Source organism: Talaromyces rugulosus, chromosome V (genome assembly GCF_013368755.1).
Source record: "Talaromyces rugulosus chromosome V, complete sequence".
NCBI lineage: Eukaryota > Fungi > Ascomycota > Eurotiomycetes > Eurotiales > Trichocomaceae > Talaromyces > Talaromyces rugulosus.
In genome coordinates, this window is record NC_049565.1 from 768,124 (window position 1) to 793,420 (window position 25,297).

Consider the following 25,297-nt stretch of genomic DNA (forward strand, 5'->3'; position numbering starts at 1 on the left):
GCCGTCGTCAACGCCACCACCCCAAATGCAGACAAAGTGCATGATATGACCACACCTCAAGTATCCAAATTGAGACTGATCTTTGCATGTTCCACAGTTTGAACAACGCCCGATTACAGCATGGCTCATCGGCTTTGCCTTTGGGAAAAAACGTAGGATTGATTCGATGGCGAGTTCGGATGGGCGTGAATCTTTCACTTCATCTGGTACAGGAGAAAGTGGGGAAACATCTTCTAAACACGTTTGTCCCTTCATTTTCCTCTCTGGCTAGTGTGCTTAGTAGGAAAGTAGTGTTATGGGTGCGAGATGGAACGGCCCGGATTATATGTGGTCCCGAGGCCATCACTGCGCCCTTAGTAGAATATTCTGAGTTGAGGTCATCTCCGGAAATTATGTCACCTTAGGAGTGACACGTCAGCTGACGTCAGAACTTACTACACTTCGACAATAGATATGCAAAAAATGTGGTGGCTATTTGTTCTTTCGACGCACTCGTTCTCAAAATCACCACATTTTTTTCCACTTCGTGAGCCCCAACCCCAACTCCATGGCCGATACATGAGTTGCCGGATCTAGTCAACTTCAACTTGGACTAGGGCGACTGTGCGCTCAGTGGCTTTGGATTATATTTGTCTTAAAGGGGTTGCTAGAATCGTAACCTGGGAATACCGTGATTTGGAAGCATGGGGTTCAGTTCGGCCTCCATATGAAGCCACTTTTGTCCGCCGCCTTACGATTTGGGCTGCCGCACTTCAGGTTATATAGAAGAGCCTTGCACTTATTGAGAGAGAACCAAAGTTGTCTCTGACAACACTCCCTGGTCATGATGAATACACCCGATGACGGTAATAACAGATCTGAAAAGGTCCATCGTTCTTCATTCATCAATGAACGAATTCTGAAAAAGCGCCGCCCATGGATTCGATGGACTCTACTGGTGGTGTACGGAATCACAGCGCTCATCGCTGTCGTGTTGACATTGGTGACCCTTGTTGATACCAAGATGAAGCAATCCGGGGTAATGACAGTGGTGGTAGGTACTGTTTTGAGCGGCGGCTTTTCCCAAATTTGACGTGTCCGAGATCAATCCTGCAGACAACCCCATTGAAACAACTCTGAACCAGACAAAAAATGCGATGGACGAGGAGTTGTCCAATATGACCACGGCAGCCCTTATAAAAAAGTCTTTCCTGATTCACCGGTCTTTCCTTTCGGACGCAATCCCAGCCATCGCTAGTGGCATTGGAGGCGCTGCTACAGGAATTGCGGGAGAAGCTGCCAGCGCTGTCACCGCTGCACCAAGTGAGCTCCATGAAGCAGCGTCCGCTTTACAAACAGTAGCTTCCGACGTCAAAACCGCAGCGGAGAACCAAATCGAGACGATAGTAAACAAAACAGAAAGTGTACTCGCGGAGGATGTCCAACAAGCCATTAATAAATTCATACCTGCTAACATATCTGTGGGAACGAAGGAGGTCTGCCTAGGATACGTAGATGGACCTGGAGCTTGCCATCCTCTGTCCACTGGCGCCAATCTTATCATTGCTGGCCTAGTCTTCTTCATTCTTTTGACATTGATCATCGCCTGCTTGATATTCTTTCTTCCCTGGCTTCATATCTTCACTCGGTTGGGATTATGCATAACCATGGTGTTTTCGTGCGTGGCGATATTTCTGACGCTAACCGTGGCTGTTTTCACGGTCCGTTCCTTAGCCGGGGAGCTTTCAAAGCATTCGCATGGTTTACTATCCATCCAGAGCGGTGGTTTAGGAGGATACTGTGTGGGGATTCTAATCTGTATTCTCCTAGCAAGCGCTGTGGGAATGTTCGGATTGCACAAAGAAAATGATGGCGCCAGATGACAACGGATTTACGTCATACACTCTGTGTATAATGGGTATTGAAAGGTCTATACATCGTTTAAAATAGCTTCTATTATGTCACAGAAGCATCTTGGCTTGAGATTTGAAGCTATAGCAATGGTGATAGGACAGCTCAGGATTTGAGAAAAGCCTACAGGTTTGAATGAGCTGTAGATGGATGTTGTTTTTAGTTCTCACTATAGTGATATGTACGTAGCATAGTGTGATATATACGTCAAAGGCTGAGGGACTTGGTGCCCAGTTTGAAGTTGTCCAATTGATCATTTTCGTTGCAGGTTCTTATAGGCAACCAAATACACTCAAGAATGATTGTGTGCTACGTATTTCAATTGGCTCTATGTCATCTGCTTGACTGTAGTCTTACAGATAGTAGACTGACAAAACGCTGACGATGGTATCATGAGACAGATCGACCTCTAATGCATCCGCTATCAGTACGATTACTTTAAATCCACCTTTCACAGCCGCATCAAAGAAAGGTAACTGAGAATTAAGGAAACCAAAATAATAGATAACATATTTTTAGGATCCTTAAAAGGACTGATAATTTTATATTTGTATTATGCTAGGTAAAAATTATTCTCAACTAAGACTAGCTGAATAACTGTAATACATAGATACCATTCTTACCGTTTTCTAAGTCTTAGTTCTAAATTTTATGGATGAAACCTTCCCATGATTCTCAGACTATGGCCTACGGATGTAAATTCTGCAGATGCTGAAAATCATAGTTTCAGGTCATCTGGATAACGAATATGCAATTACATGTATTGACCTCATCAGTTCACGCACATGTATCGAAGTTTTTGGTGAAGCCTCGAATGGTATGACAGGACACAACGATAGTTAGTGTTGTCGTTAATAATGTCCTCCGCTTCCATATTTGAATACCAGGGACCGTGTATTTTCTGGAAGTGGATGTGGTCTAGCACTAATGGTACAGTGTGTCGGAATGGGTCAAAGCCGGACGAGTTATTGTCGGAAATGATAACATGTAACAACGGCATGACATTTGGGCATTTGGGAGGGATGCGCATAGACCGGGATCCAATAACCATGAGCTTGCGCAGCGCAGGAAAGTAATAGAAGAGGTCGCTGGCATCTAGTACTTCACATCTTATCATACTCAACGTGGTCACGGTTTGTGTGATGGCACAGAAGATGGATTGGGGATCATCCAAAATAGCATTTTCCACCACTAGAGAAGAGAGGTGAGGTAAAGTATCGAAAGGAATCCAAGGTTTCTCGGAAATGCTTGGTATGATACAATTCCTCATTTGCGACGGGGGTAGGAACTTAAGATGCAGATGTTGCAGATTTGGAAGATTATGGACTAGAATTTGGTGACCACGCCAATGATGAGTCAGATGGGAAAAAGCAAGGGACTGTAATTGATTAAATCTTTTTCCACTTGGAAATATTTTCGGGCGCACCACGGGTAAATGGAGATGTTGGATCTGGGAAAATGGCGACGACTCTTTAAATTCCAGGCTGAAACTGGGACTGAGGAACTTTTTCCGACGTAGATGGATCCTTTTTGCTTAATCAGCCCCAATAGGACGACGAACCAGTAAAATATAGTACCTTAAGCTGTGCAGCTTGCATAGTTGCATTGCTCCAAGTCTTGTCAGGACGTGCATCAAGGCTGGTGAATCTAGATCAATTATCACGACGTGGCGCACGTCCTGCGGCCGTGCTTGGACAGCTTGGAGAACACACTCGACGCGGCACGGCGACATCTCTGTTCCACTCGGGTAGCTTTCAAACACAATAATCTCACGAATGTACTCTGTAGCCAAGTTTCGAAATAGTTTACACGTTCGATGAAAACTTAGTACATCCGGCTTGCGAAGCTATGAGGCGTTAACATGACAATTAGCCAGGGGTCTGGAGATATGAACCTTGTCAATAACCATGCGCAAGATCTCTTCTGGTAGGGCTTGTAGTTGAAGCCATGAACTGCCCTGAATAGTAGTCCGCTCTTCCCCAGTCTGAACCATTGCTGTCTATTGCTTATCGTATTTTTGGAAGCCGACAACTGTAGTTCTACGTCGGGGGCGCAGGGATGTCACCTTATTGAGTGATAAAAGCATCTTACTTTTCCGATGGGGTATTTTCCTAGTTCCGGCCTGTCTAATAGTCTTACGGCATAGGTTCTATGGATCGATTCTGACGTGTCGAGCCGGAGCAATATGATGACGGCATCCAAACCAGAACGTCAGCCCCTACGTCGTTATTTGGACTGTCAAGCTGATTGTGCTACCTACTGTATAATATAAATAAAATATAATATAACTATACAAATATTGGTTTAAGATAACCATTGCCTGGATCTAAACTAAAAAGAAGGAATGTGCGTATAAAATCCCGAACAGGCTTCGAATGTATCTGTATTTATAATAAAATACCTCAGAACGACGAGACAGCCCTCAGTAGCCCGTAGACCTGATTCCCTAGTTTAATTTCTTTAGCAAACATACTGGATATGTGATGATGGATATTGGATCACATATGTGAACCTACCCTGACTACTATTCCCAGCTCCTCTTCTTCTTCTGGGCTTACTTCTGGAATTGTGGAGAGAGACGGAGAATAAGTGTTGAGCCGATACCGTTGACGGTATGTAGGGCGCCTTCGACGATAGTATACGCCTGACGACCAAGACGTATATCCGGAGGAGCGTGAAAAGGGCCACTCATGGTAAGTTTTAGGTAGAGTGCGTGTTGGTGGAGAACTCTTTGGCACGTGAAGATACATGGTGTTACCCCTATTCATTATTTGAAAACAGCGAGATCCAGTTGTAATTTGTTGCTCTTTGGGCGGCGCTCCGTCAAGCACCTGGGTTAGACTTATTTTATAAGAAAAGGAACGATGGGTGTTCTGTTTGGACTTCGGTGCCTCTTCTGGACTCTTTCGATTAGTGCTGCTTTGGGCTCCAGTGGAATTATAAAACCATATCGCCTGTCCTGTTTCTACTAATACTAAGTAACGTCAGCATGGGGAAATACGACCCACAGAAGTGGCTAGAGATTGGCAAGCTGGGAACGGATTCTGCTTTCAAGGATACTGGCCATCTCCAGGCGGTAGCCCGTCGCTGTGATCATGTTCACCCTAGTTTAACCGTCTTCATCGGAGGAAACCGAAATCGGGTAATGGCACGTAGTCTCGTGGAACCGACGTCTTTCCCTGCTGCGCATCAAGGAGTAATCTGTCTTCGTGACTCCCCAGTGGGTGACCCACGCTCACTTTTTGCCGATGGCCCTCTACCGCAGAATTTCTCTTCTACGAAGACGTATAAAACATCGTCAGATGAAGGTCCGTTTATTCAGCCGCTCCCACGAGATCCGGGAGGAAACCCTTTGTTCCCCGACAACACTATCATTCAGTCCGTATACTTTCGACTTCTCTGGCCCTTTGTCGATACGTATTGCTTTTTTTTGTCGGATTTTGACGGGCTGGATCAGGTTGCACAAAAATTTACATCATGGTTTGGCGAAGATCATCCTGTGGCCATTCCAGCTCCAGTCCAGCCGCGTCTGCTGTTGGTAGTTGAGTGTGAAGTTGATGGCAAAGAGCAAGAAATCAAAACTCAGTTTATTAGTCTGCTGAGGCAAATCTGCACCCCGGATTCTTGTAACTTCCTTTGTCGAGTGGAGGTCGTTGTTGTCGAAACCAGAAGTCGAATACCACTCAAAAGGCGGATCCGCGGCCTCTCTCAAAGGCTAAAACGCCTTTCCAACGAGGCGTTTAAAGAACGATCACAAATGGGGCTTCTTTTCACTACTGTCCACTTCGCGGCCTTCTTTAAGCTTGCCAGTAAGCATTTCGTCGCCACCCCTTTTGCGCCTTTCAATTTCATTGAAGCTTCCCGCACTGGGAATCCTCAGTCGTCTACAATGGAACGACACATTAATGAATTTTTGTCAAGTTATCGGTCTTGTGTAGATGTAGAGGATGTGGTGGTTCCGACCCTTGCATCTGCCTTTCTTCTAGACGCTTTTCCGCCTGATATGCACGGTGAGCCAGCATTGAAAATATCTGATATGTAGCTAATGCCATTCTAGCATTCGCTCCAGCCGATGTATTCCAATCTCTTTACAGAAACCTGTGTTCGCGTGTTTTATCAAATCAGCTTCGTGGTCAGATACGAGGTTCACGTGGCAGTTCCGATCATTTGGTCAACATGATTCAAAAGCAGTTCTCCAGGTTGTGTTCTCGAATCAGCGAGAGATGCGGTGCCGCCAAAATCCATCGCGATATGCTGGCGTTGTTGTTACCTAGAATTCGTCACCTTCGTAGCTCTACGATCTGCTCGATGCTCTGTCTCCGCCGAGTTCCAGAGCATCGAATGCCATGTCAGCACTATATCTGCGAAACGTGCCTCCAGATCCACGAACCATCCCGTGCCAGCAACTTGTGGACATTTGATCTCAATCGCTGTCCTCTGTGTCATTGTACATTCCCTAGTAACGTGGTTGTGAAAACCCGCAACCCGGCGCGATCTCCACGGGTCCTGACACTGGATGGGGGAGGCTGTCGAGGCATTATTCCATTAGTATTCTTACAAGCTTTGGAAAAGACCATTAATTTGCCTATTCCAGTTCAGGATTATTTTGATCTCGACGTGGTGACGAGCTGTGGTATGGCTGACTGCAAATCATGAGTGCTTCATATTAACAAACACATCGCAGGCTATCTAAACATCTGCCTTCTTTGTATACTCGGACTGCCGGTTGATGAAGCGATCGTCGCATATGAAAAATTTGCATGGCAGGCATTCCAACCACGCTACAATCCTTTTTCCATGCTGCCAGGTCTCTCTTGGCTGTTTAACATGGCAGCCTCCGTACTTGCGGACGCGTTGTACCCCACTGACGGCCTCGAACAGATCCTCCGTCAGTTTATGAAAGACCTGACATTAGCCGACTATTCATATGCAACACAGCATGGAACAAAAATATGTGTGACTGTGGCTACTGTACCTGATGGTGCTCGTCATGTCATCACAAACTACCAAACGAATGGAACACGGCCAGAAAGTTGTGAGTTTGCCCCTATCAGGAGACAGGCGCTGACGGTTTCGGGTAGCTGGATACCGCGCCCTCGAGCCGCAGCACGGGCTGAGCAACTTACCATTGAGGCTAATGTAAGCGTACCGGCTGAGGATTTCGTTCCATGACTGATGAGATCAACAGTGGCAGGTGTGCAGCTGCAGCCCCATGGTAGGCTGAATCCACTTCCATATGGCGTTCACGGCTAACCGGGGTAGGTTTTTCCCACCTGAGAACGTTCCCGGTCTAGGTGTTTTCCAAGACGGTGGAATTTGGAAAAACAATCCTAGATCTGTAGCATATTCCGAGATTGAGGCCATTGCCTCCGGCACTGAGCACCCACTAGTCGTTTCTGTTGGCACCGGACAGGCACGATCTACGTCAGAGTCTCATCCATCGAGACACCATTGGCATGCACGATCCTTCTACCGACTCTGGGAAGCTTTTAAAGGACTGTTGAGTGCCGATGAGGGTTGGAGAAATGGGGAGGACTATTTGCGATTTGACGTCCACTTCGATCAAGACCCTCCTCGCCTGGATGACGTAAATCAGATTCCCGACATTATTAAACATGCGCGGGAACAATTCGGCACCTCGTCTGCAGTCCGCCAACTCGGTGACCGATTGGTTGCGTCTCTTTTCTCTTTCGAGTTGACCTCCTATCCTAGGTACGTAGCCGGTGAATATGTGGGCAAAGGCTGCATTGTGTGCGAGTTGCATGCTGAACACCCGGCATTTGAGATTCTTCTCAATCGGATGTCCCGAAATCAAGCACGATTTTATGTCAATGGAACCCGGGTCCCAGGGGTAATCGGGAGTTCATCATTCCGAGGTCCGAGTGGAAATATCCGCAAGGTCGTCGATTTCATCTCCATCCGTCAAAATATATCCGTGACTCTGGAAATGCTAGATTCCTCCACACAACATGTAAATGGGTCGCCGGTTCAAATACCGAACCAGATCAGGATCCAAAGCCTGGACGCCTACTTTGGCCAGGCTAATCATCGCAAAAGAAAGCATCCTCCGCCCGAAGACTTACCCATCAAGCTCTTGAAACCCGTACGCAAGAAAGAGACTCACAGAAGAAGCCGGCTACATGAACTACGAAGGAAAAGAACCGAACCATGATCGTATCATGTCTCAATATGTATTGATTAAGCCTTTTGTTAGTTCCTCTAAAAATGGGATATAGACGTGTTAAGTCTGTCGAATTATGTAAAAATGACTCTATGGACACCACGATATAAAAAAAATGGAACCATGTCCAATCGGACATTCTAGATGATTGTTCAATCCGAACCCTTACAATACCTATAATCTTTTGTCCCACGTCATTAATTCAGCTAGCCGATTTCGCCGATGTCTTTGCTGACCAACTAACAACCCATTCTGACTTCATCAAAAGGTAGCATATGTGGAGTCCATTTCTAACACCCTTGGCAAATGTGAATAGTTTACCTCAAAGCAATATATAATTGCACTAGTCTCCACGACCAGCCTAAAATACCAAAGAGATAATTTTGCAATGGAAGATTCCGTGACTCTTACCAGCAGAGAGACGATATCTCTGGATTCTTTGTCTGAATATGACGGACCATCTAGTGATCTGACGACCTGGGATGGCGTGAATGACCCTGAAAATCCTCAAAACTGGTTCGCGAGACGGAAGCTGTGGGTGTCTCTGGTATTTTCCACAATGACGTTTTGCTATGTCATGTCCAGTAGTGGTTTCAGTGGCATGGCACCAGCTCTAGTAGAAGAATTTCGGGTTTCTTCCACTGTAGGTAATTTGAGTGTAAGCCTGTTTGCGCTAGTAAGTAACAACCTCTCCACCACGTATTCTTCTAACTATGGCGATTAAGGGGGCAACCATCGGATCCACGATATGGGGACCGTTATCCGAATGCTACGGGAGACGAATTCCAATTCTTCTAGGATTCTGCGGGTTTACTGCCTGCCAAGTCCACGTAGCGGCTGCTTCCAATATTACGATCCTGCTTATCTACCGTACCTTCTGTGGCTTTTTCGGCACAGCATCTACGATCATTGCAGGGGGGGCGCTGGCAGATATTTGGCGCCTGTCAAGCCGTGGGACCGCCGTCATCATTTTTACTATCTGTCAATTCATTGCACTAATCCTTGGTCCGATATTCGGAGCTTATATATCGTATTCCCACCTACACTGGCGCTGGGCCGTATGGATTCCTACGATCATCTCCGCCGTCCTTCTTTTAGCAGCGTTCTGTTCTTTGCCAGAGACGTATGGCCCCCGAATTTTACAACAACGAGCTCGACGCTTTCGGATGCGGACCAAAAAATGGGCCATTCATTCCCAGCTGGACGAACAGGAGGCCGATCATAGCTGGAAACGCTACTTGCTACAGCCAGTCAGTATGCTGGTTCACGAAATCATCCTCTTTCTGATCGCCATTTACTTGTCATTCATCTATGGGCTTGTTTTCTTACTATGCGAAGCGTTCCCATTCGTCTTCGCCCACGTGCGACAGTGGAGTTCAGAGAATGCCACACTTTCTCTCATCTCGATCGGCATGGGCGTTGCTCTAGGCAGCTTCTTGATGCTATGGGCAAATCATATATTTAACCAAAAAGCGCAGCAGCATGCCTCTGACCTCGGTCATTTGGCAGTTTCTATCCATCAGATTGCAGAAGACCGTCTTTTGCCGATGGCGTCAGGAGGCATCGTTTTATCTCTAGGGTTCTTTTGGTTTGCCGCCACTTCAAACCTCCACGTGACATGGGTTGCACAGGATGTAGCAGGAATCTTCATTGGGTGTGGAATTTTCATCATATTCCTTCAAGGACTCAACTATCTCGTGGACGTTTATATGCACAAGGTCAATAGTGCTTTTGCAGCCACTAACATTCTCCGCAGTATTGTTGCCACCGTCACACCACTAATAGCACTGCCGATGTTTCGCACTTTGGGCGCTCCCTGGGCTAGTGCCATGCTCGGGTTTCTAAGTTTGATATTGGTGCCGGTACCGGTATTTCTTCACAGATATGGGAAAAAAATTCGGACCAAAAATTCCGTACTTCTCAAAATGCCAGAAGTCACGCATCCGGCAACCAGATACACCAAAACCACAATAATCTCACCACCCTTGCAATCAGTGCACCCATCATCGGCACACCACACTACGATGATATGACAGCAAGGAAGCTGGCTACGACTGTGATTATTTTCGCTGTACATGTTATTAATTTGGGCATACGTCAGCCGATTCCAAAAAATTCAATAGGGACATAAGCCCTGACCTCAGCGGTATAATTCATCTGATGTAAGCCTGGTCATAAAATTATTTAATGGCCACCGCACCTTCAATATAATCGTTCCCAGAGAACTTTACAGTAACACTTCAGTTTCTCATACCGTACACCAGGATGATTAGCCAGGACTTGATAAGGCAACACATGGCACTCTTGGATCAGGTTCGTAGTCATTACCCCATTGCAAAAGCCGCTAACAATGGTATTAGGCTGCTTCGAAAGAGGCGAATTGCGGTTCAGGCGAGAAACCTTCTCTATTGAATACTGATCCCGAGCTCGAAATCCCTCAACACTCATTCCGCCGCTTAAGCATAGTCTATTGGTTCAATGGGAGATATTTTGTTCTCATAATTTAGCCATCCACAGGATCGTGGCCTCGACTACCATCCAGATGTTTACTATAAATATTATGACGTTAGCCATGAAGTAAGGAGTATATTTTACGAAGCACAAAGGAAAAATGGTTGGGGAAAGACTAGCATTTACATGAAAATGGCCTCTTTTTGAAACGCCAAAAAATAATACATCCACAAAGCTGTGCGAGAGAATCTTCACGATGGGTTACATACTATGCGCCTGTTACATATTCTAATATCTTTATATTTTCAACTGCAGAATGGATTCCATGTAATGTTCATAATTTTGCATATAGAAAATTTTGTTAACTTCTGTTTACTGTATCCTTTCAGTGTGCTGTACATATAAAGAGTGAATGATGCTCGAGATAAAGTTGACCACTTCGATGTCCCAACTTACTCCATGCGATTGAAATAAATTTTTTTGATGCCGACCCTACTTCTCCCGTGCGTATATAATTTACATCTTTCCAAACTTCGATTTGATGAGGGTCAAATGCCTTTTCTGGAATTTATCATTTTGCTCGGCGACTTGCGTCAAGACCTCAACAGCTAAATGCGGGTTTTCGGCAAGAACGGTTTTTCCCTTGTTTTGCGCTAAGAAATATCGGATATGGGTTGCAAAAGTCTCCACAACTAGAGCACGGAGTTTGCTATCGTGAGGTGGAATAGAACACCATATCTCCTCAGCAAATCCCGCGAAATTCTTTAACTCCCAGTTTGAGCTTGTCCAATCGACTATCCTGGTTGTCGCAAGTTCTTTGAGAGGGAGAATACCGAACCTATCGGCAACCAAATATACTGAAAAATAATTGAGTACTATTTCAATGGGCTCTATATCATCTCCTTGGTTGTAGTCTTGGAGATAGCAGAATGACAAACCGCGGGAGATGGTATCAACATCATCGTCAGGTAGATTAGCTTCAGTTAGTCTAGTGGTTTCTTAATGTATCTATTTTTTTTTTCTACGGGCCATCGTTAATTCGGTCTACTTAGTAAATATAACAAGTACATCATCAATAACTGTTCGCAAATCTGAACGAGACAACCAAATCAAGGTCTTCGAAGACGACAGTCAAGGTTGAGGATTATCTATTTGATATTGACCTCCGCATGATACCATATCTTGCGTCCTTCGTGCAGTATCAACGCAGTGCCCAACCACACACTTCAGAATTCGGCCACAGCACTATCCCTCTTTTCGATTACTGCCCTTAAAGGGCTCGACTTAGGGCCCCGGCATTGCTTTCGCTCCTTGAAGGCAGATCTTCTCAATACCACACTCTGTGCAACACTTATCGTTTCCTCGAAGTTGATGTGCTTGAGCGGCAATCAATCGATGAAATGTTTGTCAACCTTAGGTCCTGTAAGCTTGATTATGATGATTATGGGCCTGTGAAGGGCAATAAATCCGTAGCACGTGACGCGGCTTTTCGACTTTTCTTTCTGATGCTACAATCAGAGCCCCAAGACAGCAATAAGGTCTATAATGCTGTGTTCTTTATCGTCTCGCACCCGGTTACTTTCAAATGGCATACAAGGACTGTAGTCCGCGTAGCTTATGAGGAACAATACACCATCTCATCTAAACAGAAAGCAACACAGGACAAGTGGGAAATTGGGAACCAGTTCTCAGATGATGACAAAACGACAGAAGATGAATTTTCGGACTATTTCTATTACTCAGACGATTTTTTTTAAACCGCTAGCGACGAAGTCGATTTTCAACGCCTGCTAGCTTATATTACAGTAACCATTGAACCAAACAGTTTGTTGTTCATTATCTCTAGGTTTAGTTGCGGTAAGACAATGAAATACAACTTAGAAAGGACAAATTCCAAAACCATTGCAGTTCAATACAATGCCTCCTTGCTCTTTCAGATTGATGGCTGACGCACAGAATTTCGCCTCACTTGTGCAATCTCTTCTTCCTGACGCCGAAGTTCGTGGGCTGATCTCCTCTGCAGTGGCAAAGGTCAGAATTGTCTTCACCTCATACGCAGGTCTAGTTTGCTCTTAGTTAACATCTAGACAGTCCAATATGAACCCGTGGCACCCTCTGAGGTGATTCCACATAGCTTTATCGGAGTCGAAGCTTCGATGGTCATTAGAGTTTTTGGATTCACAATCATAGCAATACCATACGTGCCCATGGCTATCTGCAGCTCCTAGGGGTCCAGGACGACGGATGAAGCTAACATGATGACACCGTATGTGCTCAATCGCTTTATCCAAGCCGCGAAAGTCTTCTCCATGGTCCCGACACGTATATTGCACCATCTTAAAATAAACTTAGCAGTGTCTTGGTTGAGGAAACATTAGTTCAATCCTTATCAAGAACGTGAGGATTACTGACCTAGGATTTGTGAGAAGATAATCAATGCAGTGTAGTTTGAATTTTAGCTTGTATATGAGCTCTTATATCTAAAAAATAGCACGGTGACAGAAAATGTCGAAATACGTCATAGTTATGCCCGACCAATTTTATGGAACAAAAGAAACCTCATGATTGGATTAAATTGAAGAGCAAAGTTTATCTGAAACCTCTTGTCATCTACCTATATGAAAGAACTGACAGCCTAATACCTTTTACTAGCCATGCATGTAGTAAGGTCTCCTAGGATGAGCGTCGAATCAGGCGGCCCCTCTTAGAGGATCCTCACCGTTATGAGAATTTCCCGCCAGATTGACCCTTCTACCGAATTCTGTATGTGAGGATTATATGAGCAGTATTGGTCATATTATACCGTACCAGAAAATTAGCCTTATAATGAATCATACATAGTCAAAAAAAAAGTTTATCATGTCTCGAGCAAATTTATATCAACTATTTCTGACCGAGACGGCTATCCGAACCAAAAGAGTGTATAAGCATATTTAATTTCAACAACACGTATCAAAATGAATGACTGAAAATGGTTCTGCAGTTGATTTGTTGTTGATCGAGGCATCCCCTATCAGTCGTCAGGGCCAGGTATAGAGCCGAGACCCTGTGGGGTACAAACTTATCAGGAATTTTTCGAACACTTTGGGCATATATGCCCGGGGGCTCTGACTGTTGAGCTTCCAAGGTAAACTTCTTTATACCCGGTACAATTCTCGCCGGGATCACTGCACCAAACCACTCTGCGCTCCGTGTTTTCATGCTTTGGAGTAGCGGTGCAGTTTTGGTATGTTTTAACGACAATGCGCCGTTCACAACCGCAGAGAGTCGAAGGCATGATGTGCACTTTAGATTGCAACTTTTCTTACTAGAAGGATAATGGTGTTAGGGGGGTACAGTACTTAACAGTTTGAAAAAACGTCAACTAGATGCGGGCATTTGGGTTTGTCACGAAAAGACAGGGGTTACTACTATGGGCCTAGTAGGTAACGGCAACAAGAAAACACTGTTTTACAGCGGACTATTATTAGACAATGTTTTGAAGGTGGGGGAAATGATTACGGCAACAGTCATACTGTTATTGGAGCATAACCTTCACTATTGAAGCATCCATTTTCTGTTCCAAATCTGCTCCATCAAATTACTCCACTGTTGTACGTAATCTATTAGCTTGTAATTTCATGTACTGTGCATCCAAAATGGTCCCGAGGATGTATTTCTGTAATGGCGGTCAATTCCGACCTCCAGCTTGCCCAAAGATAATAAACAGCCTGTCACACGCCTCTTCCAGAAACCCAAAGTCGGTCGAATATGGAGCTTCTGGGGCTACTTTTGCTATCCCCAGAGACCATTTGGAACCCCTTGGAGGTGAATATTCACTCAATACAATTCTTTATATTCCGAACATTGAGAATAATATACTGGCAAGGAAAAATTGATCACTCACAAAAACAAAACGTTAAGAAATGGCCTCAAACGCCGTTCCATCGCCCTGCGTATCTACTCTTTTGCCAACATTGGCTTCCATCACTCCAGAGCCGATCGGTATCGTTGAGATACAGGTTGATATGCCATCAGAGGAGATTCGTGTGGTTGTAGATGACCAAGTTGCACCTGACATCAAGATTCTACCGACAACGCCAGATGTCTTCGGTGCAAGACCATCAGACTCCAGAGGACACTTCCATCGCAGGTTCGTTCCGAGTTCTGCCAAGGTAGCGCCTCTGTCCAGCTCCTCTGTTTCTTTCACTTCTTATCGAAACCGATTTTACCTTTTATGCTGCTGTGTTTTATGTCAAATCATGTTAAGGGTTGTATGGGGGCGTTTTTAAATACATACATCCCGGCATAATACGTACTTGAGCAATGGTGGGATCGTTTGACAAGAGTTAGTTTGGGTGCAGTACAGTATTACATATCAGATAAATTAAGTTTTTTTTCGATTTCTATTTATATTCATACAGTCAGTTTCAAAATCGCCTTCACCTTATTTACAGTCTCTTTGACAAAGTGTGCCCCATTATAGATACAAGCTAGTAAAGATATAGTTAGATCAGTGTCCATCACTACCGTAAATTTATACTAATTAACTGTTATTAGACTAGTACAAGGCAGCAACTTCACAATAGTGGGGCAGAATTCAGCACAGAGTGTGTAAAAAGGTGAAGCCAATTTCGAATCCGTCTGTAACACTATAATAATACTCTTTCCTATTGTATATTGCTGCACTAAAATAGATAAATATATTATCAATAAACTGCTAACGAAATATATATTCTTCTCTACTGCAACGTAAAGGCTAAAACACTAACAAAATTGCAGATATTCTAAGTGATCACGGCCCACCTACCGTAATGGTCAGCAACTTCGGGCTCGTGGATGAGACGAGGCCAGCTTGGCCCTTCCCAACATCATCGTACGGGAACGCGTAACCTTTCCCATCCACTTCATAATCATGCACAATTTTGCTGTAGTAGTTGGAAGGACTAGTGGTATAGTACGAGGTGGAATCTAGTTGGGGTTCGATATTTCCGTCATCTGACAGGAGCGTGGTTCTAGTGAAAGCAGCACAGAGAATGGGTACAACCGCCCTGTGAATTTCATTGTCCCCGTCGCCAATGGCAAACGGGCCACTGCTACAGCCAAAGATATCGGCAGTGGAAGGCTTGCTGTAGCCGAAGTTATCTCCGCTGCACGTGAGAAGCGCATCCGACACGGTACATTCGATAACTCCTGCAGCATTATCCGTATTCAGAGTCAGCAGTCCATGGCTGTATGTCATCCAAAACTGGTCCACGTAGTCACGGTAGTAGTCGTTGAAAGCCGTCGGCTGTTTGCTCACGTAATTCGCCGGCGATAAGACTCGTATGACGTCACCCGCAGCATCCATCACGCAGAGCTGGTCCCAGGGTTGACCATCGATGCGGGCCTGCATTTGCAGGCTATCGCATATGAGCCTCGCGGCATGGGCAGGAAGCCCCCGAGCCATTTGTTTGCTGCCATCTGCCGATTGGAGTGACAAGCCCAGTGCAAGACTGACAAAGTCGACATAGCTAATGTTAGCAAATAGACCGTCTGTTTCAGAATAAGTGAGCTCAATAAAGCCCCATTGCATTCCTATGTTGGGATTGGACGGATCGGTAACCGATGGCTCGACCAGAGTGACGAGGCCATTCGCATCCAGGACCGTCGAGAAGGTCAACGTGCCAACGACGAACCAAATGCGGCCGCCTGTAACATATCCTGGAATATCCACAACAGAGACACTTCTATACGGGCCGAGAGGAATTGCGACGTCCGTCGCTATCCGCGTTGGGGTGGATGATTGTGTGGCGGCATCAGGTCGATACCAGGTGCCATCTGGCTGAAGCAAAACGAGACGATTACCGGAGTCAAGGCCAGTGATATATGCATTTACGGAGGCGTCACCGGGGAGATTGTTGACGATTGACAAGGAAAGCTGTGGAGCAGCACCGGCGGTCAGGATGCCAAATTGGAGTACAATCCATATCGAAATTCGTACACCGAGCCGTTTCCACTCCATTAAAGTAGTTGACTACCGCGACTTCAGCGTGATGTATTGGCAGATAGGAGAGAACTTTCTATCACAGGGTGATTTTGCATGAAAGAATCGGTATAGTGAGTAGTATAAGTAGATACTTGCACGTTGAGGTCCAGAAACAGCTGCCATACATGCCTTACGAGTCTCATCCTGGCCGCCGCTCCTCAAAGGGTCATTATTCAGAACCCACATATGTTGGCTGGTCCAATTTCGAATAAATCAGGGGGCGGATTTGAAGATATCGGGATTCCTTTGCGAATCTATTCCACATCACATTCTAGGGTGTAGAAATAGCTAGAAGAGAGTGAAAGTTAAGTCAAATTGACGCAGGATCGATAACTCATCGACTTTTATAGACAAATTCTCAGTAAGCTGATCAGGCAGATCAACACCATATGAAGCTGGTGCTCAAGGTACATTCTCTTCATTTCATCAAGTTACAGTCATTCTCGAAATCGGTTTGACTACCAAACATATGACAGTTAATTTCTAGCCCCACTGCCAAGGCATTAGTCTAACCAGATTATGATGTCATTTGTTTCAAGTGAGGGCTGTTGTAAGTTGCTGATCGTATTAAACATGAAATACGTATACATAGCACTAATGGTATTTGTATTATATATGGTACATAACTTCTTAACCTACTTAATCATATATTTACCGCCGTTATACTCTATCCACAAGTTTCCTCAAAAGAAGGAGGTCGCATTACGTAAATTGTTTCGAACAGATAGTGAATTGGTCTACTTTTAGCGGTAGTAGATTTAAAGGTTTCTCTTTTAGCCTATGGGCGGGAGATTGATGGTGGTTCCCGTATAAAAATCTCACAGATCCCAATCAATGCATAATTCTGAAAGATTCCCATGGAAAATCGTGGAACCTCAGCAGTGCGAATGGAAACTGGCCAATAACGTTACATTGATTGGGAGTTCAGGCCTGCTAGTCACGAAAATCCGAAGGCGAACCGCTTTTGCCTTCTGTAGAAGAGGAAGTAATCGAATTATATTCCTAACATCCTGATCATGTTCACATTCATCCAAGGCGTCAATCACTATCACAGCAGTTTGAGGTTGTCGGCCGGGTTGGTTAAGATTGAGCAGCGGTTGAAGGAGTAGTTTCTCAAACTGCTCCCTGAGCGATTTTGACATAATATCAGGGTGATGATCGAGTACCTTTTGCACGCCCGACTTCAGCTCAGAGATTCTACACATCAGTTGCCTAGTTAATGTTGGGAAAAACTTCGTCGCGTTCCCTCGCTCCCCTTCACCCCTTTTAAAGAAAAAGCTGGCACATAGATGGTTGGTGTCCTTGATCGATCTTGCCACAGTTCGCGATATTGTGGATTTTCCTGTCCCAGCCATTCCCTTTAGCCAGAAAATGCTTTTTTGGGATGGTGACATAGCCCATTCCATTATCTGCTGAAGGAGCTCGGTCCTAGTGCCTGAGAGACATTGGACTTCGTCTCGGTCAGAGAATGAATCAAACTCTGCCTCCATCACGACTGTCAGCTTCTCCAGATCGATGTGTTGATTAATACGATCGGTATTGTGGACCAGGCCAACCATCAAAGAACTATAAAGTCCTTGAGTCATTATCCAGTGCTATAATATTGTACTCGATAAACGTACGTTTGATCCACCTGTAACGCTAGGAGAAATGAAGATTTATATCTCTCGAGGTTCTGAATAACGCGCTCCACCTCTTCGCGTTTCATTGGCCATTTTAAAGCTCGTAATCCCATTTTTCTCATCAGCTTCTTTCCCTTTCCTGGGTCAAGTCTAGCTTCTAAGGATCGGAGGTCGGAGAGACAATCGGTAATATTGCTGACTAGTCGTGAGAAGGTAGGTAGGGCCTTACTGTCGCTATTTTGAACGGATTTCTGCAGGTCTTAGACTGTCCCTTGGACGCCTGCGATCGCTCGTTGTAGGGTTGAAATTTCGTCTCGTGCATTCTTCACCTCGTGAATGTAGCTCCCGCAAAGCTTCACGAGGCTTCCCGTTAGTTGAATGACCGCGATAACGCTCGCCGCCGAGGATAAACCATCCATTTGGAAGGACACGACATAAAAGCGTATTTTCCACGTTGGTAGGTAGGATGGCGACTCAAGTGTGATCCGGAATTATAGGTTGTACTTTTCTGGCGAGATAAAGAGGGGTAAGTTAGGCGCTGGGCGCGAGGCTGTGGTGCCAATTTGACTAATCATGCATTCCCCTGGCAAACCGCTAAGACTAATGACGCAAGTATACATGCTGACGGCAAGATTACTTTTAGGCTGTTTAAACGACCTTTCATTGAGCCACACAATAGCAGTCCAACCAAATGCCAACATGCTCACTATCAGGTAAGGAATTATCCACCACCTCCAAACCGCCATTTCCTGATATGCACCAGTCAAGTCGACATTTGTAAGTGGCAGAAGGAGTAATGCTTTATACCATGTCTCGGGCGTCCAACTGTCGATCGGGTAGGGAGCGCCGTCTATGGATTGAGCATAGATGGTGTTGATTCGGTTGTTAGACGTCAAGTATGTGACGGCAAAGACGTATATAAAGGCCGACAGGATAAAAAAAGACAGTAGTGCAAGCAAGATTGTCATCGTGAGAAGTTTCTTTGTGTGATCCTAGCAAACATTCAACATATTTGGACACTGAATAGGATATGCGAGCTACGAACTCTATCATCTCGGAAAGAAAATGTGAATGCCAAAAGAGCAATACTAAGAACCAATCCATACCCTGCAGCGCCATTTGTAGTGTGTCCCTGGTTTAGTGACAGCTTCTCAGGCAGAACATGTATCTTGAAACCGAGCGGCGAGTCGCTCCCGAGAGCTTGGTATGTCTTGACTTGAGTTTTTTGTATGTGCAAAAAGGCCACCATGCGCGAGACTAGGGCGAGCTGGATGGTCGCAAAGATGAGAAGTACAAAGTATGGAAGCAAGAGACTGCGTTTCATCGGCATCTTTAGATTTCGTCTTAGGTTCGAGGGTTCCGATGATGGTTTTAGACGTCGATCAGATGAAATTCAGTCATATATATGTAACTCTTGTTCTCATTAGTACTTAATCTGTACACATTGCTTCCTTCTATGCCGCAACTTTGAATACCAATAAAAATACAACAATATGGGTGATGATATTAATAATGACGTGAAAATAGAACATGCTTTAAAGCATGGTGCTTTGCTGACTCAGATATAAATATGACAAGGGTAATAATAATACATACCTTATAAAAGTGATGTAAAAATAAAATGCTTTACAGCTATCAAGCTTTGGTTTGGTAGTACCTAATGTCACTCAATGTGTGATTCAGAGAATATTACGTCAGATATTGCAATTGTAGTATGTCGTGGTCAAAGCTAGTTTAGACTCCACCCTTCATGCGAAAATGTCGGTTAATGGTCGGCCGTGGGGTCAGCTGGACTATGGGTCAGCCGTATTGTTTACTCCATATATATTAGACGGCTCTACAATGCAGAATTATATTATCATTCATAAAACAAGATTTACAATCAGAGCTATAAATATGATTTGGTATTGCTCAATACTTGCATGCGTTCTGATTGGCTTCGTGCTATCTTACCTAAGATGTAGAACGAACCAATCGAAATACCTGCACCTGATTGAACAGATTCCTTATGATCACGATGTCTCACGAGCTCTTCAATATCTAATCAAACGTGACGGGGCAGGATCCTGGCCACCACAAAGTGTTTATGGAAGTCGTTGGCCTCCAGCTCTCCGTCCCTACCACGAATCATACCTGAAACTGTCGCCGTTATTAGCTACAGAAGAAAAGTATTGCGATTCCGAATCTGGGATCGCGAGAATAAGTTCATATCGTGAACGGGTGAGGAAGGATTTGAGCGAAACCATCAACTTAGATGCGGTAACTCTGGCGTTACAGACAAAATTGTCACCCAAGGTGTACAATGGCTTTTTTGCCTGTATTGCAGTATCTAGACATGCATATCGGTTAGTTCACTTCTCTTTTTGTCTATGCGTAATTCATCTAATGATCCCCAGATGGGCAACTGTACCGATTGTCAAAATCGCGCAACAGGAGCACATGGTGGACTTCCCCCCTGAGCTTGACATCGTATGGGGTTACCTGCAGCAACGATATGGGATTTCGTCTCCTGGTGGGAATATTACTTCCAACTACTACTGTAATTATGATAGAAACGGGAATCTTGTTTATTTCTTCAATGCCAAAATGCCTAAGGAGATTCAATCGACGGAATATCACTTTGGCCGCATTTTTTCAGCTATGGAAAGCACGGCAGGTCGCATCCTATCACAATGTCAATGCCGACTAATGATAAGTTTCAAGGGCCTTCCTGTTTACTATCACATGGTTATGGCCATTATCGCGTTTGAAAGGGGTGAGAAGGAAACTGTTAAGCATCTTGAATTGATTGTTATACACCTTCAAAAGGTGTTCAAGGTCTTTTACGAAACATTGGTCGATTCTAAAGTATCTCGTAAATACTGGATGCGTTATGTACAAGGCATTCAGGGATGGGCCGCTGGAAGAATTGTTGACGGCAACTTCATTCAATATGACGGCCTCTCTGGAAATCAACTGTTGTTATTGCATTGTGTGGATGCGTTTGTCGGGCTGGAACCTTATCTAAGTATTGAAAACACTCTTCGATATATTCCACGTCTACAAAGAGAGTTAATCGCGACGTTCTACGATCACGGGTTTCGACAGAAGGCAGAAAAAGATAATGTGATAACATCTGAAATGGCGATGATTGCAAAACAGATTCGAGTAAGTCATGTCCCGGTTCAGAAGAATGAGATAGCTGGATGACATGAAAGCTTTTTCGAGCATCACATCGCTCTCGTATAGTTCAATACCTTAACGTCCCTGCCCCCGAGCGGTTGATAATGACCGCGGGCAAGTCCATGCTAGCAGCTGATAAAAAGCAGAACATCGGTGTTGCTATAAAATTTTTGGATGCAATGCTGCTGGCCAGATTCCGACAAACACGATGAATATGTTAATATTAGAGGCTTTTTTAAACTCAGTACGTAGCACTCGGGTACTTCGAAATTGCCAAGTCAATTAAATAGTAGATGAAAATTTTGTTTAGAAGCAAATGGAAAGTTCTTGACACAAAACTCCAGCATGTTTTGAGATCAAATAGCTAGCAATGAGAAGTTCTGTGAGATGTGGTGATAGGGGAGATGTTGCAGTCAAGCCTTCTTCAATTTGGTGGATTTGTGACGGCTGGGGCTGAGGCTGAGACTATTCCCAAGGGTGAGAGCTGCTTCGGAGCCGGTTGGGAGCCTCAGGTAGGAAGGGAATCAACCCTTACCCCCGGTGCCAGATCCGGGAATAGCCTCACCCCCGGGTTATAAGGGGCCAAGCTGGTTACCTAAGCACACAAGGTAAACCCTTCCTGCAGGTCCTGCTAATTAGATTCCTTCTCCATGCTTGTTGTTTTAGAGAACCGTACCCCTAGATAGAAATCAAACATCCTTGGAAAAGGCCCGACACAGTTCCCAATACAGACCACTTGACCCTATCCACCGAGATGTAATGATTTCATACTCTATCAAAATAAATGATGATCGGCCTTATGTAGACTCAATAACATTGTTATTTATGAGATGATTGTTGTGTCGGTGACTTTTGGTTACTTAAGATTCTTTTATTCCTCAAAGGATTATGAAATGACGATATTTGGTTTGATTTGATAATTTGATTATCGAAAACGACGTAGGGGATTCTATAATGGTTACGCCATCATTTCTTAAAGCATTTTCCAGTTTTTTTTTTTTGTTTTGTTTTAGAAAATGGGTATACTGTACGTACTTCAACAATAGAACTTACGCGACATTTACATACGGCTTTAGTGCGACGGTGGCTCAGACAGTATGGATTGTCCATGACTAGGACGGACTCTGTGGCCCTCCTATTCCTACTGTACTGTACAATGCTAGACAGAATCACCAGTGGAACCCTAAAGACATCAGGAGGGAGTTAAAGATCAATGCCATCTTGCACATATGCCGGTACAATTGCTCCACCTAAACCCTTAAGACTACTACTACCCTACTCGCGACGGCGCAAAATCTTTCGCAACCTATTGATTTCCAGTTTTGCGCTTCGATATCTTATCCTCAACCGAATTATTTTGATTGCTGTGTCGAAATATTCCTTGTTCAAATGTGGCTCTGAACGCTGTTTGCGGAATTGAGTTAAAAGTGACTTCAACGACTGACTCGATTCATGCTGACATTCAAGCGACATATGGGTTTGTATCCGAGGTCTTTTTGGTTGGAGAGACATTTTTCGGAGTAAGCGATATCTCTTGAGTTGCCGCAGCTGGCATTTTCGTTCTCTCATTTTCTTTTTCGTATCTTATGAACGGTTGCCCAGTATCTTTCAGCTCACAAAAGGCTTGTATTAAAGTTACAGTACGTCCTTGTCGATTGAATCACTATATAAAACGAAACGCTGCCGGTTCTGAGCATGGGCTGGGGGAAACGTGAACTAGAATCATGTGAAATCGTAACATACGGCATTGATGACAGTATTTTGCTGATCATTATAGTTTCAAGCCACAATTTGGGCGTTTGATGATCGGGTGATGACAGAGATTGTCTGGTGCACAGGACGGAGTTTAAAATGATGCCGTAAGAAAATTCCGAAGGACATTGATAATCAAATTATTTAACTAAACCAAACCAGCCATTTCGTAACCCTTTGGGAAATAAAAAAAATACGGGGTCATCGTTTGTGTAGCAATCATGAGATTACAACCTGCTTTATTTCCGGCATTATTGCCCCTCGGAGCTGTGTGCTTCTATTGGACCAGTGGCACCGAAACCTCACCGGCAGACAGACGCTCCAACTTTAGTCCCAGTCAGATATCCAGTATTGAGCAAGAAGCACATGGCATGTTGCCCAATGCGGCATTGCCAAGTTCTATCAGCCAAGACAGCCTGATCAGTCTGCAGCTCATTGCTTTTAACGAAATATTTGAGGTCGCCTTTTTCACGGAACTTCTTTTCAACTTGACGAACAATGTCGACGGGTATGAGCTGAGCGATGACAACGGGGAATCTATAATCGAGTCGATCCTCACCATACAAAATGTATGATATCTTCGTTACCTGTAATGTGCTCAGGCTAATTTTATTTAGCAAGAGGAACTCCACGCATTGCAAGCAAATCAATTGCTTGAATACTTTGGAACCAATCCAATTCAACCTTGCAATTACTCATTTCCTGTTTCAAATCTACGAGAAGCCATATGGCATGCCTCTTTATTTACGAGTGTGAATCTTGGAACCATGCAAGACGTCACCCGTATATTCGCTGATTCAGGAGACACCTCCTTAATTCAAGTTCTCACTTCTATTATTGGTCAGGAAGGAGAGCAAGAGGGCTTTTTTCGTATAATTCAACAGAAGCTCCCGAGCGAAGTTCCATTCCTAACAGCGAGTGTTCGAGAGTTCACCTTTACAGCCCTCCGGAGTCATGTTATTCCAGGTTCTTGTTCGCACCTGGACGCCATCCATCTGAAAACATTCGCACCATTAAATCTTATTACCACTCCGGTCGCCGAAACGGAAATCATCCAGTTCAGTTATCCGAATCAAACCTACTATGGGGATCTTTTCGCTGTCTATATAAACCAGCAGAACCTGCCTATAGTTGAAGCTATCGGAGTTAATGATGTTAAAGACTACGCTGTGAATGCGGAAGCGCTTTTTCCCTATAATGCCAATGAAATGAATGGTTTGACAATAATGACATTGACAAACAGCCCTGGGCCATTTATTGATGCCAGAGAAGTCGCTAAATCCACTCTATTCGGGCCTGCTTTTATCATTGTAAATTAGGCTCTTACAGTATTGAAAGAATCAGCATTTGAGTGACAAAGGGATTTCATAGCTAACGATATTGAACTATAAGTTTTGATGTACGTAACCTCAGTATTCTAATACTGTATATTCTTTGCAGGATAATGCCTGTCAACACCATAATACAGTAGTAGCGATACACAATACTACAAGTCTAGAAAGAAGCTAGCGGGACTTCGATGAATATACAGTACCTTTCTCTTTTTAGTATGTACTGTACATTGTACACCTGGTTGCAAAACCAGTGCGCGCTTTTACTCAGTTCGTTTGTTAAACATGTTTCACCCTAACCCATATTGGGGAAAGCTCCGGAATAATAATATTCCCAAGGTTTTACTGTACCGTAATTTACCCCACTTTTCGATGTGATGGCTCGGCTGAACTAGACCTACGAACCCCTCGATTTTCGGCCCGTGCCGTGCACTTAGCGAGCACCGCCTCACCAGCTCGAATGTTCTGTGCAAACAGGACAAACACTGGCCTAGCACGTGGACTTCGACAATCTAGGAGGTAGTAATCTCGCTACTCATAATAATATTTTATGTAAACTCTTAAGTTGATGATGCTAGTTTTGTAGCCATTTAGGTTTAGCAATAGTTGTCAATCTAGAAAGACGATTAAGGTTGTATGGATCTCCGAGAGGATCTCCCGCTGGTGGAAGCATGCTCAGGTGGCGTAACGTCTGTATTACGAATACACAAAATTTACGATTCTTAGTCATGAAACATTTCATACCGTCTCATTACCAAGACCTGAGACAGGGCCTCGGAAAAATTCACAAATATGGCCTAGCGCCACCTTGGCTACAGGGGTTGAGAAACAATTGAAGCGAGTAAAAGCGCGCACTGGTTTTGTAACCAGGTGTACAGTTCGGCAATCAACTGTACCGAGG

At 44.4% G+C, this 25,297-nt stretch overlaps 6 protein-coding genes across 6 annotated transcripts; 4 read left to right on the plus strand and 2 right to left on the minus strand.

The window, feature by feature from the left end:
• Window positions 1-1,136: 1,136 nt before the first annotated feature.
• On the plus strand, window positions 1,137-1,862 carry TRUGW13939_08816 (uncharacterized protein; the record flags this gene model as incomplete). Its single annotated transcript, XM_035491945.1, has 1 exon — window positions 1,137-1,862. The coding sequence occupies one exon, from the start codon at window positions 1,137-1,139 to the stop codon at window positions 1,860-1,862; it is 726 nt and encodes a 241-aa protein (XP_035347838.1).
• Window positions 1,863-8,459: 6,597 nt separating this feature from the next.
• Window positions 8,460-10,104, plus strand: TRUGW13939_08817 (uncharacterized protein; the record flags this gene model as incomplete). Its single annotated transcript, XM_035491946.1, has 2 exons — window positions 8,460-8,729; window positions 8,797-10,104. 2 exons carry the CDS (start codon window positions 8,460-8,462, stop codon window positions 10,102-10,104), a joined length of 1,578 nt encoding a protein of 525 aa, XP_035347839.1.
• A 4,323-nt stretch (window positions 10,105-14,427) lies between these two features.
• On the plus strand, window positions 14,428-15,119 carry TRUGW13939_08818 (uncharacterized protein; the record flags this gene model as incomplete). The annotated part of the gene is made up of 2 exons (XM_035491947.1): window positions 14,428-14,654; window positions 15,062-15,119. 2 exons carry the CDS (start codon window positions 14,428-14,430, stop codon window positions 15,117-15,119), a joined length of 285 nt encoding a protein of 94 aa, XP_035347840.1.
• A 177-nt stretch (window positions 15,120-15,296) lies between these two features.
• On the minus strand, window positions 15,297-16,505 carry TRUGW13939_08819 (uncharacterized protein; the record flags this gene model as incomplete). Its single annotated transcript, XM_035491948.1, has 1 exon — window positions 15,297-16,505. The coding sequence occupies one exon, from the start codon at window positions 16,503-16,505 to the stop codon at window positions 15,297-15,299; it is 1,209 nt and encodes a 402-aa protein (XP_035347841.1).
• A 2,239-nt stretch (window positions 16,506-18,744) lies between these two features.
• On the minus strand, window positions 18,745-19,481 carry TRUGW13939_08820 (uncharacterized protein; the record flags this gene model as incomplete). Its single annotated transcript, XM_035491949.1, has 2 exons — window positions 18,745-19,143; window positions 19,197-19,481. Coding segments are annotated over 2 exons (684 nt in total), but the record flags the coding sequence as incomplete, so codon positions are not given.
• Window positions 19,482-23,286: 3,805 nt separating this feature from the next.
• TRUGW13939_08822 (uncharacterized protein) lies at window positions 23,287-24,384 on the plus strand (the record flags this gene model as incomplete). The annotated part of the gene is made up of 2 exons (XM_035491950.1): window positions 23,287-23,634; window positions 23,683-24,384. The coding sequence occupies 2 exons, from the start codon at window positions 23,287-23,289 to the stop codon at window positions 24,382-24,384; spliced, it is 1,050 nt and encodes a 349-aa protein (XP_035347843.1).
• Between the last annotated feature and the right edge of the window lie 913 nt (window positions 24,385-25,297).